At 39.0% G+C, this 15,185-nt stretch overlaps 1 protein-coding gene across 3 annotated transcripts in view; it reads right to left on the bottom strand.

The window, feature by feature from the left end:
- Positions 1-15,185, bottom strand: part of KDM2A (lysine demethylase 2A) — an 89,677-nt gene that overhangs the window by 66,988 nt on the left and 7,504 nt on the right. The window contains exon 3 of one of the 3 annotated variants that reach the window (XM_020887766.2): positions 15,016-15,137. The exons of 1 other annotated variant lie outside the window; for it this stretch is intronic. Coding sequence is in view for 1 of the 2 variants with exons in the window: in XM_070457711.1 (XP_070313812.1) it covers positions 13,247-13,279 (33 nt within the window). In the remaining variant the exon portion in view is untranslated. Of the gene's footprint in view, positions 1-13,246; positions 13,768-15,015; positions 15,138-15,185 lie in introns of those variants that run through there. One more of the 3 variants, XM_070457711.1, reaches the window with a different exon arrangement.

The raw sequence follows: 15,185 nt of genomic DNA, 5'->3' as shown, positions 1-15,185 counted from the left end.
AAGAGTTGGACACAACTGAGCAACTTTCACTTACACTATAAGTGATATTATATAGTATCTCTTATTTCACTTTGTTTGATAATCTCTAGGTCCATCTGCTGCTGCTAAGTCACTTCAGTCGTGTCCAACTCTTAGCAACCCCATGGACCGCAGCCTACCAGGCTCCTCCATTCGTGGGATTTTCCAGGCAAGAGTACTGGAGTGGGGTGCCACTGCCTTCTTTGCTAGGTCCATCTATGTTGCTGTAAATGGCATTATTTCATTCTTTTTTTGGCCAGGCCAAGCAGCTTGCGGGATCTCAGTTCCCCAACCAAGGACTGAACCTGCGATATAACAGTGAAAATGCTGAATCCTCATCACAAGAGCAGGAGAAGGCAATGGCACCCCACTCCAGTACTCCTGCCTAGAAAGTCCCATGGATGTAGTAGTGAGGCTGCTGGATTATATGGCAACTCTATTTTTAGTTTTTTAAGGAACCACCATATTGTTTTCCAAAGTAGCTGCACCAATCTGCATTCCACAGGTGTGTATTTTTTTGCCCACTTACTCCCAAACCATCTGAGAATAAGCTGCATATATGATATCCCTTTACTCCTTAATACTTAAGCATATATTTCCTAAGAATAAGGATTTCTTTTTTACCAAACCATAGAACAGCTGTCAGAGGTTACTTTTTAAGAAACTATCTATTCTTAAGGAATAAAAGATGGAATCAATGCCTGCTGTTCAATGTCAAAGATAGCAGCTGTGAAATGTATAAATTAGTTTTTCAGATGCAGTACCTTTCAGGCAATTATATAGTTTAAACTTTCTGTTTAAGACACTGTCAACAGTAAAAGTAAATGAATAAAAATAAAGTAAACGGATAAAGAAAACTCCCTAAAGCTAGTCAAATATTCAATTACGTTTTAATACTCCCTAGTATGTAGGGAATAAAAATAAATTTTCATAATCTTCCCTTTAACATGTTACAATCCTTCAGGTATTCAGCAATTACAAGTAGAGCATCGTGACACTACACAAAAATGTTAAATACACTACAGAGTTAAGTATACAGTAAAAAAAAAACTCACTAGTAGATAAGGAGAGAATTATATTTAATCAAATTCATTATATTTTTAATCATCTCCCATGTGCCAGACATTATTAATATTCTGATAAATAAAGCTGTAATGAATGGTTCCTGCCCTCAGAATCTAGAGTAAGTGGAAAGACAATCAGGGTATTATTTGCTATGACAGCAGAGAAATCTACTGTTAAAGACATAGAGAGAAGAGGTACCTTACCTGCAGGAAAAGGAGATGTCAAAATTTTCCCAAAGGATGAAACACAGAAGCTGAAATCTGAAGGATAAATTAAATTCAAGAGAGGAAGAAAAGTGTTCGACTCAGAATTTCATATGCAAAGGCCCCAAAGTAAAAGAGGACACAGAGCTTTAAGAAAAAGAAAGTAGCTGAGTACAGTATCATTTTCAGGTAATGGGAAAAGAGAAACGGAGAATACGGTGTGACAGAAAGAAATTCAACCTGAAAGAAAAAGACCTGGTTTCTAAGCTTGCTCTATTAGTTGTATAACTTTTGGACAAGTCATTTTACCTCTCTGGGCCTCTACTTCCTAATAAGCAAAATGAGGACACTACCATATTCCCCTTCGAAGAGTCATCTCAAAAAATCAAGTTTTAAAAAGCATGTTACAAATAAAAAAGAAAAAAAAAAAGATTTAAAAAATTCTGTTTACCAAAATATACCACTAAGAAAAGAAAATGATAAGTCACAAAATTTTGGAAAAAATATTTGCAGCACATTAAGTCTAACAAAGGACTTGCATCCAAATATATGTTGGTTTGTTGTTGTTTAGCCATTTAGGTAACTGTGTCCAACTCTCTGCACTCAAGGCACTGCAGCCCGCCAGGTTCCTCTGTCCATGGGATTCCCCAGGCAAGAACACTGGATCGGGTTGCCATTTCCTTCTCCAAGGATCTTCCCGGCCCAGCGATCAAACCAACATCTCCTGCACTGGCAGGGCAGCTAGATTCTCTACCAATGAGCCACCAGGGAAGCCCCATCCAAATACAAAAAGAACTACAAATCAACAATTAAAAGGTGAACAAACCAATAAAAAAAGAGGGGGTGGTGAGAGACTGCACAGACACTTTTTTCAAAGAAAATACACAATAAGCACACGAGAAGGCGCTCAACAAGATTATCATCAGAGAAATACAAACTGTAATCATGAGATACTACTTCACACTCATTAGAATGGCTAATGTCAAAAATGTTGGCAAGAGGACTTTCCTGGTGGTCCAGTGTTTAAGACTCTGTGCTCTCAATGCAGGGGGCAAAGGTTCAATTCCTGGTGGGGGAACTAAGATCCTGAACGCTGCATGGCATGAACAATAAGTGTTGGCAAAGATATGGAGCAAAATGAAGATCTCATACACTGCTGGCAGAAGCATAAAATGGAACAGCACTTTAAAGATAAACATACATTTACCATATGACCCAGCAACTACTCCTTTGTATTTTCTCAAGAAAAAATGAAAACATGTCCATATCAAGACTTACAAGAATATTTACTGCAGTCTTATTTGCAATAGCCAAAAACAAAACCACCTAAATGTCCAATCAAAAGGAGAATAAACAAGTTATAGTATGTGTGCACAATGGAATATATTCAGCAATAAAAAGGAAAAAATTATGGAAATACACGGACAAATCTAAAAAACATAATGTTAAGTGAAAGAAGCCCCTCAGAGAAGAGCAAATGCTATGATTCTATATTTATTAAGACTGGCACATTTAGTCTATGGTGACAGAAGTCAGATATAGGGATGGAACAGGACACTAAAGACAAAGAGACACAAGGAAATTTTCCATGAAGATAGAAATGTTACACTGTCGAAACTCACCAAACTCAATGTAAGACCTGTATATTTTATTGTATTTTAAATATTAACATATCTCAACTTAAAAAATAACATAGCTATGAAATCAGCACAATTCAGAAAGTAGGAAATTCTATATGACAAGTAACCAGATCTTTCTACAAGAAAAGAAAAAGAAAAGGGGGAAACAGGGACTTACAGGTTAAGAGAGACTTTAAACACATTAACCATACACAACATGTGGATGGACCTTATCTGACTCATGATTCAAACAAACCAATCATTTAAAAAAAAAAAGTGAGAGTCAGTAGGAAAATCTGAATAATGAAGATATTAAGAAGCTGTTCATTTACTGAGACACTGGTAATATGCTTTTAAAGCCTCCATATTACACAGCAACATAGATAAATCTCCAAAAGTTGGGTGCAACAAGCCAAAATACACATTCCAAAGTTCAAAATCAAGTAAAACTAAGCGAAAGCCCTAGGAGTCTCCACTGGAACAGAAAAGCGAAGTTAGTGTTTGGGAGGGGCATGAGCAAACTTCTGAGGTGACAGCAACTCCAGATCTTGATGACTGATAGTTACAAGAGAATTCATTCTGCGATCACGCACTGGACTAGAAGTCAGTATGTTTTATGTTCTTTTCTGTAGGTGCTTTATACGTCACAAATAATAAGTTTTACTAAAAATTCAGATATACATAACTGATGTATGTTACAGATGAAATAAATTACTCAAACATATCTGGGATTTAATTTAAGATAATTGTAAGGGAGCAGAGGATACGGATGAGAGTTCCATACGGATGAGAGTTCCATAATCGCTGTAGCTGGGGATGGGTATAGGGGAGTATATCCACTATTATTTATTTTGTGTATGTTTAAATTTTTTCACAGTAAGTTTTTTTCATAACCTTAAAATACTGTACTTCTAGGGATGATAAGGATATACCCAGAAACATTAAAAAAAAAAATTAAGTTCACCACTTTTTCTTTTTGGCCGCATCGTAGAGCTTGTAGGATCTTAGTTCCCTGACTAGGGATTGAACCCGCAGCCCTAGTAGGAAGTGGAAGCACAGATTCTTAACCACTGGGTTGCCAGAGAAGTCCCTGCACTTTTATTCTCAATGTTCCCCAGATGTTCAAAACAGAGAAATGGGCAAATAAACTACAGGAAAACATAGTACACCTTTAGTCAATAAAAACTTTAGTAAGAATTTTTAGTGACTGGAAAATGATTATGATAAAGTTAAAAAGAAGCTATAAAATGCTATCAAGCATAATCCCAGCTACACAGAAATACTTTTATGCATGGGGAAAAAAAACCGGAAGGAGATATGTTTAAATGGTAATGATGGTTAAGTTTAGGATTATGAATGATTTTCCTGTATTTTTCACAGCCAGTGTAACTTTTATCAGTCGACAAGGTAAAATCCTTTAAACATGTTTCTCATTCACTCACCCAAATATGGATTCTATCAATGCTGAGGGAAGAGTCATCAGTATTACATTCCAAAAGACTGATCAATATGGGAAAAGGTAAAACAAAATTTTACCCATGGGAAAATCTTATTTGAATTCTTCTCAAGTCCTTTGTATTATTTCTGTATTTAATTATAATGTTAATAGCAGTCTTTTATTATCAAATTACTCCCACAGTACAACTAATCAATAAACTATTTTAGGATTTAATAGTATACAAAAAAGCACTGTCCGGAAGGAACAAAAAAGTATACAAAAAAGCATTGTCCCTTTTTAGAAATTGAACAGAGCCTATTTTACAGGTAAGCAAGCCAGTGTGTCTAGTTTAAAGTCCTGTGGCAATGAACCTATCAGACACTTGCGAAATGAACAGACAGGTTTTGATTCAAATGGTCAGCTTGTCATTCTTTTGCCATTCCATTAGTGCTTTCACAGAAGTCAATGAATTTGATTAATACGGGTGGGCATATGTAAGTCATTTCAATAGTTATTATCATAGAACAAGATTTGAGAAACTCTAGCCAATAGTTTTTAGTTTTCAGATGGATCTTAGAACTAAGTCATCAAATTAAGGAGCTGTGCACATGTGATTGGGCTTCCCAGGTGGCCAATGCAAGAGACATAAGAGACATGGGTTCGATCCCTGTGTCCGGAAGATCCCCTGGAGGAGGAAATGGCAACCCACTCCAGTAATCTTGCCTGGAGAATCCCATGGACAGAGGAGCCTGGCAGGCTACAGTCCATGGGATTGCACAGAGAGCAACTTTGCATGCATGCATCCAGGTGATCAGAAAACTCAGTCTATAAAAAATGAGAGAAGGCTGTTCTTACACAGGAAAGACCAAAAGGCCTAGAGATGTGATGCCTTCCCAGATCTAAAACTACCACCACCACCCACCTGACATCTGATCATAGCACTATAAATTCTTTTTACCCAGTAAAAGTAGAGTCTGTTGGCTCATGGCTGGTAACTGAGAGTTCCTCACACCTCCAACCTAACTTAAGAATGCTAAGTATCAACAAAGCTTTTCCCAAATGTCCTGTTAGAATGGCCACACGGGTTCCATGAAGTGAGAAACTAGAGAAATATAATTTAGCTAGAATTACAAAAATTTTTAACAAAGTTTCTCTACAGAATTTTTACAACAGAATTTGGAATAATTTTGTATCATATATGGAGAACTGGTTTAAAAAATTAAATAAGAAAGAAGAAGTTGGATGTTTCCATATGTTTTCCACAATAAAATGTTTGGGACAGTTCCTAATACCTTCATAAATGACACAGAAGACAATACAGAGAAATATTTCAAACAGAGTGGGATAAACTGAGAAAAGGGCTTAAGCCATGTGAATGAGCATAATACTATTAGCCTTTGATTTAGGCAAGTTAAAAGCGGAATGCCTACAGGAAAATTAAGTAATCTACATAGTAATTAAAATACAATGGTTTTGGACTAGTTTCACCTAATAAAAAGTCATCCCAATACATGTTGATACCTCATGACATTAGCCCAGAATCTCTGATGGGGTTCTTTACAGAAGAGACCCAATAAATAATTGATTATTTAAATATGCTACTGTAGAGAGAAAGACTAACTGATTAGTCACTCAGGCACATCTGACTCTTTGCAACACCATGGGCTGTAGTCCACCAGGCTCCTCTGTCCATGGAATACTCCAGGCAAGAATACTGGAGTGGGTGGCCATTCCCTTCTCCAGGGGATCTTCCCGACCCAGGGATCAAACCCAGGTCTCCTGCACTGCCAGCTGATTCTGTACCATCTGAGCCCCCAGGGAAGCCCAAGGACTAATACAAAATACCAAAATTACATTCTCACCTTTGCAAAAACCACGGTATTCTCTCTCAATGAGTGACACCAACCAACAACTGGGAACAAGGGCAAGCCAAGAACTCAGGAGTCATCTTCCTCTTCAAGGGCATCTAATCATCAAGTCCCACCAACTCTGTCCTAAACTATCTCGACTCAGTCACTTCTCCATGTCCATTCTTGGTACAAAGACTTCGTTATCACTTCTTTCTAAGCTATTATAGTAAATTCTTATCGGCAATTCTTCCCTCACTAGTCTATCCACAACACCCTCCCAGGGCAGTCTTTCTAAAGCAGATACCATCAAGTATTCCCATGTTTCTAGTTTCTGTCATGTCTCCTCACGGCCTATTGCATAAAGTACAAACAACTTAACAGAATTCAGACTCTTCTGATCTCAGATCCTCTCCAGTTTGTATCTACTAGCTAACACTGAACTACTGGTAATGCTGTAGTGCTGTTTCATATTTCTTTGTCTCTCAACATGCTGGTTCCTCTGCTTGGAATTTCCTTCCTCATCCTCTGGCCTCTTGAAAAACCTTAATGTCCCAATATCCAGTTAGTTTACCTCCACTTTTAAGACTTTCTTTCCTCAGTCATACCCTCCTTTCTCTTGTTTCTTTACTTTATACATCCTAAATTTCATTTATCACAGCAGAGCCCAATTCTTTGTCCTCCTGACTACAAGGACAGGGTACAGATACTCATTTCTGTATCCCCAACACATGCATTAAACATCAGCAGTACACCCAACAATGTTTGTTGAATAAATAAATGAGCAAAAGACCAAAAAGAATAAAACTTCTGAACCTACGACAATTCTTATAGTTTTGGTAACCACACTTTAAGAAGCAGTTAAATAGGTAGAAAAGATTTAGAGAAAGGCAATTACAAAAAGTAAAGAAAGAAAAAAAAAGCAGCTTCCATGTAAGGAAAGATGAAAGAAAACAGGCTTCTTCAATTTGTAATACAGAGTATGAGACGGGTAATAACTAAAGGTAAAGTTACTATGTATAAAATAAATAAGCAAAAAAGATATATTATACAGCACAGGGAAATACAGCCATTGTTTTGTGATAAACTTAAATGGAGTATAATCTATAAAAATATTGACACACACAAAAAGCACAAAAGATAAATGGAACAAACATGATATTGTTTACTAAATCCTGGAAGTGTTCAACCATGTATATTAAAAGGAGTTCTTTTTAGGAACTCTATTATTTAATTTAACAGAGAGTAAACTTAAACTCAAGGCAGTAAGCCAAAACGACAATGGTGGAAGTGGACCACATGGAAAAGCACTTAGCATAGTGCCAAGCACAAAATATGCATCTGACATATGCTATTACTATGGTTTCCAATAGTAAAGTGTGCGACTCCCTCTATAGGAAGTAAATGAGTATCAACAATAATCAGTACCTTTCAGTCCACAACAACTCGTTGAAGGTAACACAGAGGCACGCATCTATTACTAAGAGAGCTCCTTGTTACAGGAAGTAAATACAGTCCCTCCTCCGCATCCACACGGGATTTGTTTTAGGAACTCTGCTTAACCTCCACCCCTGCCACTGGAAACCAAATTCCACAGATACTCACTCAAGCTCCTTATAAAATTGTGTAGTATTTGCATATAATCTATGCACATCCTCCCATATACTTTGAACCATCTCTAGATTACCTATTACAACACTATACAAATGATTATAAATATGATGTAAATGCTATGTAAGTAGGTGCCAGCATAGCAAATTCAAGTTTTGCTTTTTAAAACTTTCAATTTCCCCCCTGGATATTTTCAATCCACGGTTGGTTGCATCCATGGATGCAGGCTGCAGGAACACAGTGGGCTGACTGTATGTGTATCTACTACTGCAAAAAAAGCAACCTTTATTTTTTGATACTTCTTATTCTGCCATACCACTCATTAGAGTCTGCCTAAGAAATGCCTGTACTGTATCTTTCCCTTCTCTTAACCACTCTTTTAAGGAGACTCTTCCACTGATAAAAAAGCATGTATGTATGCTAGATGCATATACACAGATATAACCACACACACATACTCATTCTTTGCTTTGTGCAAGCAACAGTCTTCAAATACTTCTCAATCTACTGCCTCTGATTCAAAAACCTCACTATTTAGCTACTACTAGTTTAGAAAAACATCCTCAAATTCAACTGGTAGGAAATATATATGAAGAAAAGTTTTAAAAATAATGTTAAGTTATAAAGTTTAAATTAAGGTAACTAATTTCTTTTTGAATGAAGAGAAAAAAAGACAGCTAAAATAACTCTAGCACTTCTCTTTACCATCATCAGAATCACTTGGAAGACTTGTCAAAACAAGTCTGGGTCATTCCAGTTTCTGATTCAGTTAAGTCTGGGTTTAGGACCTGGGAATCTGCATTTCTAATAATTTCCCAGATGACATGGTCATCTGGGTCACACTTTGAAAACAACTGCTTTAAACTATTTGAAATGAGAAAGACCTTGCAGGTGAATAAAATAAAGCTGAAATAACTGATACAGACTTCCTGATGACCAAGCTAAAGTCTTTTAATTGTTAGGGTTCAGTTATTATGTTGTATATGTTTTATGTACTTTCAAGGACATGCACGACACATTTCTGCTCATTTCAATAGACATCTAAGCATACCTTAGAGATTCATATATAAAAACTATGTTTATATTAAGTTATGTCTACTACATGTGCAAAAGTACTGTCTAAAAAACCAAATAACTTTAATTTCAAAATATTGCTAAAAACAATGCTAACCATCATCTGACAATGCAGAGTTGTTATAAATCTTCAATCTGTAAAAACTGCAATATTTGCAAAATGCAATAAAATGAAGCAGAAATCCAGGCAGTCTTTAGCAACTGATTAAATACGGAGAGTAACAGAGAAAGGACTAACAGTTGATAATGCCATTAACAAAAAATGCAGTGATCTCTTCCATCTTAAAACAAAACATAACAAACATTCAAGAGAACATCCGCTGGACCTTACACTTGTAGCTAATGACTTGCTCCCCTTCTCTCTTCACAGCCAAACTTCTCTAAACTTCTCTTCATTCACTACTTCACTCATCTATTTTGAAGAATGTCTTTTGCCCTCAAATGCCATGAAAACTCCTCTGTTTAAAAGTCTCCAGTAACCTCTATGTTGCCAAATCCAACAGAAATCTCAGTCTTCTGTATACTCCACCTCTCAGGAGCAAGCACTTCAGCTTACCATTCCCTCCTCTTTGAAACACTATCAGTGTGAAGAATACACAATGGAGTCAGACAAACCCGGATTCAAAAACCAAGTTCTCCAGTGGCTACTCAGTGGTCTCGAGCAAATTATATAGTCCCTTCTTGGGTCATTTCCCTGATCTATAAAATAGAGATAATAAAAGCACCTACACTTCATACATTTACAAGCATTCAGTTCAGTTCAGGCGCTCAGTCGTGTCCGACTCTTTGCGACCCCATGAATCGCAGCACGCCAGGCCTCCCTGTCCATCACCAACTCCCGGAGCTTACTCATGTCCATCCAGTCAGTAATGCCATCCAACCATCTCATCCTTTGTTGTCCCCTTCTCCTCCTGCCTCCAATCCCTCCCAGCTGATATCAGGGTCTTTTCCAATGAGTCAACTCTTCACATGAGGTGGCCAACATTTCAGCTTCAACATTAGTCCTTCCAATGAACACCCAGGACTGATCTCCTTTAGGATGGACTGGTTGGATCTCCTCGCAGTCCAAGGGACTCTCAAAAGTCTTCTCCAACACCACAGTTCAAAAGCATCAATTTTTCGGCGCTCAGCTTTCTTCACAGTCCAACTCTCACATCCATACATGACCACTGGAAAAACCATAGTCTTGACTAGACGGACCTTTGTTGGCAAAGAAATGTCTCTGCTTTTTAATATGCTATCTAGGTTGGTTATAACTTTACTTCCAAGGAGTAAGTGTCTTTTAATTTCAAAAGTAAACATCTTTTCATTTACAAGCATTAAATGAGTAAAAATACACTAATGCTTAGAACAGTGCCTGATAATCACAGGGCACCACAGCACCTTGGCTTCCAAGACACCACTACTTTTGATTTTTCTCATATTGCTCTGTTCCCTCTTTCTCTCCCTCTTTGCAAGTCATTCCCTGTCTGAAGTGAAGTGAAAGTGAAAATTGCTCCGTCCTGTCTGACTCTTTGTGACTCCATGGACTATACAAGTCCATGAAATTCTCCAGGCCAGAATACTGGAGTGGGTAGCCTTTCCCTTCTCCAAGGGATCTTCCCAACCCAAGGATCAAACCCAGGTCTCCCACATTGCAGGCGGATTCTTTTTATCAGCTGAGCCACAAGGGAAGCCCACGTGTGAACTATCACACATGTGCCGATGAAACCCAGTTGTATGCTAATAAGCTCTTCCTAAAGCCCAGAATGGGCCTTCCTTTGTGGCTCAGACAGTGAAGAATCTGTCTGCAATGCAGGAGACCTGGGTTCAATCCCTGGGTCGGGAAGATCCCCTGAAGAAAGAAATGGCTACCAACTCCAGTATCCTTGCCTGGAAAATCCCATGGATGGAGAGGTTGGCAGGCTACATATAGTCCATGGGGTCACAAAGAGTCAGACACGAGTGACTAACACTAACTAAAGCCTGCTCAACAGGTCTACCATGACGTCTCACAGATACTTCACCCCCAACCTCGCCAAACTTACTCAACACTGAATGGAAGCCCCTCCCTGCAGTCTCCAAACCTGCTCTTCCTCCAGAGTGCCTCGCATCTCAGCAGGAGGACCCCAGCACAAATCACTCACAGGAGAAAAACCTGGGAGTACATGCCGGTATATATCCATCAACCTTGCCCTTCATAGAGCCAACCAACCAAAGTCCTTTGACTATTTCCTAAATGTTTGTGAAGACATCTATAATTCTGTTGTCAGTCTCTCGAGCATACTAGCATTTTATCTTACCTGAACTGTTTTTATTCCAATCCCAAAGAAAGGCAATGCCAAAGAATGCTCAAACTACTGCACAAATGCACTCATCTCACACACTAGCAAAATAATGCTCAAAATTCTCCAAGTCAGGCTTCAACAGTACGTGAACCGTGAACTTCCAGATGCTCAAGCTGGATTTAGAAAAGGCAGAGGAACCAAAGATCAAATTGCCAATATCTGTTGGATCATCGAAAAAGCAAGAGAGTTCCAGAAAGACATCTATTTCTGCTTTATTGACTACGCCAAAGCCTTTGACCGTGTAGATTACCTCATGGTCACCCTTCAGGTGTCGGCTTTAAAGGCTTTCTCAAGAAAAGGTGTTCTCTAATGCCTGCTGGCACTCCTGAAGCTTAGATTACGTCACCCTATTATACACCTTCATTGCACCCTATATTTACCTTTATAGTCCTTTGTGTAACTATAACTAACATTACTAGCATTAAGTATTTAATATCTGACTTCCCTAACACTGTAATCTTGTGACAGAGGGACCATGCCTCTCTGGCTCATCACTGTATCCCAAGAGCTCTGCCTGGTGTCTGACATGTCATTAAGTGCTTGAAACATTCTCTCATTCCTACCTCAGGGCTTTGCATTAACTGGTCCCTAAGCCTAGAGCTCTGCTGACCCAGATCTGGTCACTCAAGCCCTTGAACTTCACAAGACTGGCTCCGCATCACTCAGGTCTCAGTTACAAAACACCATCTTCTCAGGGAGCCTTTACCAATGACCCAAGCTCAAGGAGTGATTCCCACACTACAAGTACTTCATCCCCTCCTTAATTTCTTCAAAGTAGCCCGCACTATCTGAAACCACAGTTATTTGGAAGTTCTAAAAAGCAAGGCCCAAGTTAAGTGCCTGACACAGATTAAGCATTCAGTAAACATTTAAGTGAATGTACCTTCTGAAAGAGAAAAGATGACTTGGAGAACATCCTAAATAGAAAAAATTTACAAGCTGTATTCCAACGAAGGTGAAGTAGAGGCAGTATATCTTAAGACTGCCTACTATGAATCCTGGCTCCTTCCCTACTTAGCTGTATGCATGCTTAGTCGCTCAGTAGTCTCCGACTCTGCGACCCCATGGGCTGTAGCCTGCCAGGTTCCTCTGTTCACAGGATTCTCTAGGCAAGAATACTGGAGTGGGCTGCCATTCCCTTCTCAAGGGTCTTCCTGACCCAGGGATTGACCCTGGGTCTCCTGCACTGCAGGCAGATTCTTTACTGTCTGAGCCATTGGCTTGGCTTACTAAGCTTTATAACCTCTGGTAAGTTACTTAACTGCACTATGCCTCAGTTTCCAAACCAGAAAATGGGAATCATAGAACCTACCTCAAGGGGTTGCTGAAATTAAATCAGTTAATATATGTAAAATGCCAGTACCAAGCACACAATATACACTCAATGTAAACTACCATCTATCAGACAGGACTTTCTCCCTCTGTTTCAAATATACAAGGTGGCTTTTCCTTTATCTCATCCACCCCAAAAGCGCTCCTTTGGGTTTCTTTTTCTTTTGCACACTGTGCAATTCCAATGGCATCTTTCACACAGTTTAAGAAATGTGAATGATACCCTCTGGAATTGTGTAACATGGTAGCACCATCCCCATTTTCTAGCAACTCCCAGAATTGTGATTATCAAAACAATAAAATGACCAAAAGACAAAAAATAGAAATGTACTTTGTAAATGATTAACATACTACAAAACAAGCACTATATTTACAAATCTACATTCTCTCGAAGTTACTGTCGAAAAAAAGGAAGGCTGGCTAGATGATACAAGAGTTTTGACACAAAAGCATTTGTAACTTCTGTGATCCAGGGATATATGAAAATGAATTAAGGTTAGGAAAGGGAAGTTGCTCAGTTGTGCCCGACTCTTTGCAACCCCATGGACAGTAGCCTGCACCAAGCTCCTCCATCTATGGGATTTTGTAGGCAAGAATACTGGAGTGGGTTGCCGTTTCCTTCTCCAGGGAATCTTCCCGACCCAAGGATCGAACCCAGGTCTCCCGCATTGTAGACAGATACTTTACCATCTGAGCCACCAGGGAAGTCTACCTTAAATTCACACTGAGGGCCACACCAGTTCATCAGGCTGTTTCTCAGGAAGGGCCATGGGTTATTCAGCCACAGGGTAATCAACCATATTTCAATATTTGCTTGTGTCAACACCACACCTTTTATCTTTTTCTTCTATTCCTCAAAGAGAGTATCAAAACATTATAACTTTATTATTGATCTTAAGACAGTGAGTATTTACTTTGGTTACCCACATTAGTCAATCTTAGAATAAGTGAAGTGAAAGTCACTCAGTCATGTCCAACTCTTTGCCATCCCATGGACTGTATGTAGCCTGCCAGGCTCCTCTGTCCATGGAATTCTCCAGGTAAGAATACTGGAGTGGGTAGCTGTTCCCTTCTCCAGGGGAATCTTCCTAACCCAGGTCTCCCACATTGCAAGGTGGATTCTCTACCATCTGAGCCACCAGGGAATAAGTTAAAAGGAGTAATAAAGAAATCTGCAACTAGGTTGAGGACTTGTCATGACCATGAAGTTACTTCTGTGAAAATTCAACAACAACAAAAAAACCATTTCATGTTTATTTCGGCAAAGCCCTGAAAAACGCAATCTGAGATGATTTCGAGATGTTCCGTGTTGGACTTAAACCTCTAAGATCAACAGCAGACAATCAGGATGGAGACCCAGAACCCATCGACTGAATTTCTCTCTTTAAATCTGAATTTTCAAACTCCCACTATTACTGGATAATTCTCTGTTGTAGGAAATGTTTAATGGAATGTTTTAACAGCATCCCTAGTCTCTACTCACTAAAATACCAGCAGTACACCCCTAGTTTGACAATCAAAAATGTCTCCAGATATTGCCAAATGTCCCCCCTGACAGGGCAAAAATTACCCCCAGCTGAGAATCTGTTTTAAATAAATCTGTCCCAACTGTCTAAAATATCCACCAATATTCTCACCTCCCTCTTTTAAATACCCTCCCACTGATCTACCTGATAATCGAGATAATCCCAGAATCCACCTTAATTCATTTCTTTGCCTCCAGAATCCTCAGAATTCACTTAGCAGTACAACTCTCTCAATAACAGGTCGGTTCTCTTGTTTAAAACTAGAGTTGGTAATGCAGCTGGTACGAGGACTCTGGGCTCATGATCCCCAGTCAAGCACTCTTTTCCATCAAAAAACACTGCCATCCATCAGACAGCAAGTTCTGTCGGTCCTTCACTGCCCAAAAGTCTTGCTTCTATCCTTCCTTTCCATTTCTACTATCCATACCCCAGAGTGGTGGTTCTGAAACTTCTGCACCCATCAAAACCACCTGGCTTGTTAAAAACACAGGTTACTGGGCCCCAACCTCAGAGTTTCTGATTCAGCAAGAATGGGGCAGGGTCCAAAAACACACATTTCTAAGCAGCTCCTACCTTGCTGGTAAGGGGACCACAGTTTGAAAACCACTGCACTTGAGTGCAGGTACCTATCACCTCAAGAGGTAATATGTTTCAATCTTCTTTCAGACACCTTCTTGACATAAAACTACAAAAATATTACTCCTAAAACACCACTCTGATCAAATTAGTGTTCAATTAAAAACAAACCATAACTTGTAGTGGCTCTCTTATTTTCCAAACCCAGCTTTCATAACTGTTTAAAATGTGTTCCCTACATTACCAACACTACCTCCCAAAACAAATCTTCTACTTTAGTCCTATTAACCTAACAGTTTATCAGACACCCCACTCCATAGTAAAGCTTATGCTATCTTTACCTTCTGCAAGGCCACCCTCTTCCCTCCTCTCTACCTACCTGAAGGAGGCCTTCACCACTGTATTTGTCAAAACCACTGGTTTGGTCACTATCTGCTGCCTTTTATCTTTATGCTTTAAGTTTTTACCAAGTACTCACAGATAGAGAAAACCCCCAAGAACCTAAAATTTAAAACAGAAAACAATGATATGAGTGACATGCATAAATAA

The sequence above is a fragment of the Odocoileus virginianus genome, chromosome 28 (assembly GCF_023699985.2).
Source record: "Odocoileus virginianus isolate 20LAN1187 ecotype Illinois chromosome 28, Ovbor_1.2, whole genome shotgun sequence".
NCBI classification, from domain to species: domain Eukaryota; kingdom Metazoa; phylum Chordata; class Mammalia; order Artiodactyla; family Cervidae; genus Odocoileus; species Odocoileus virginianus.
This window is presented reverse-complemented; position numbering and strand designations above follow the sequence as displayed.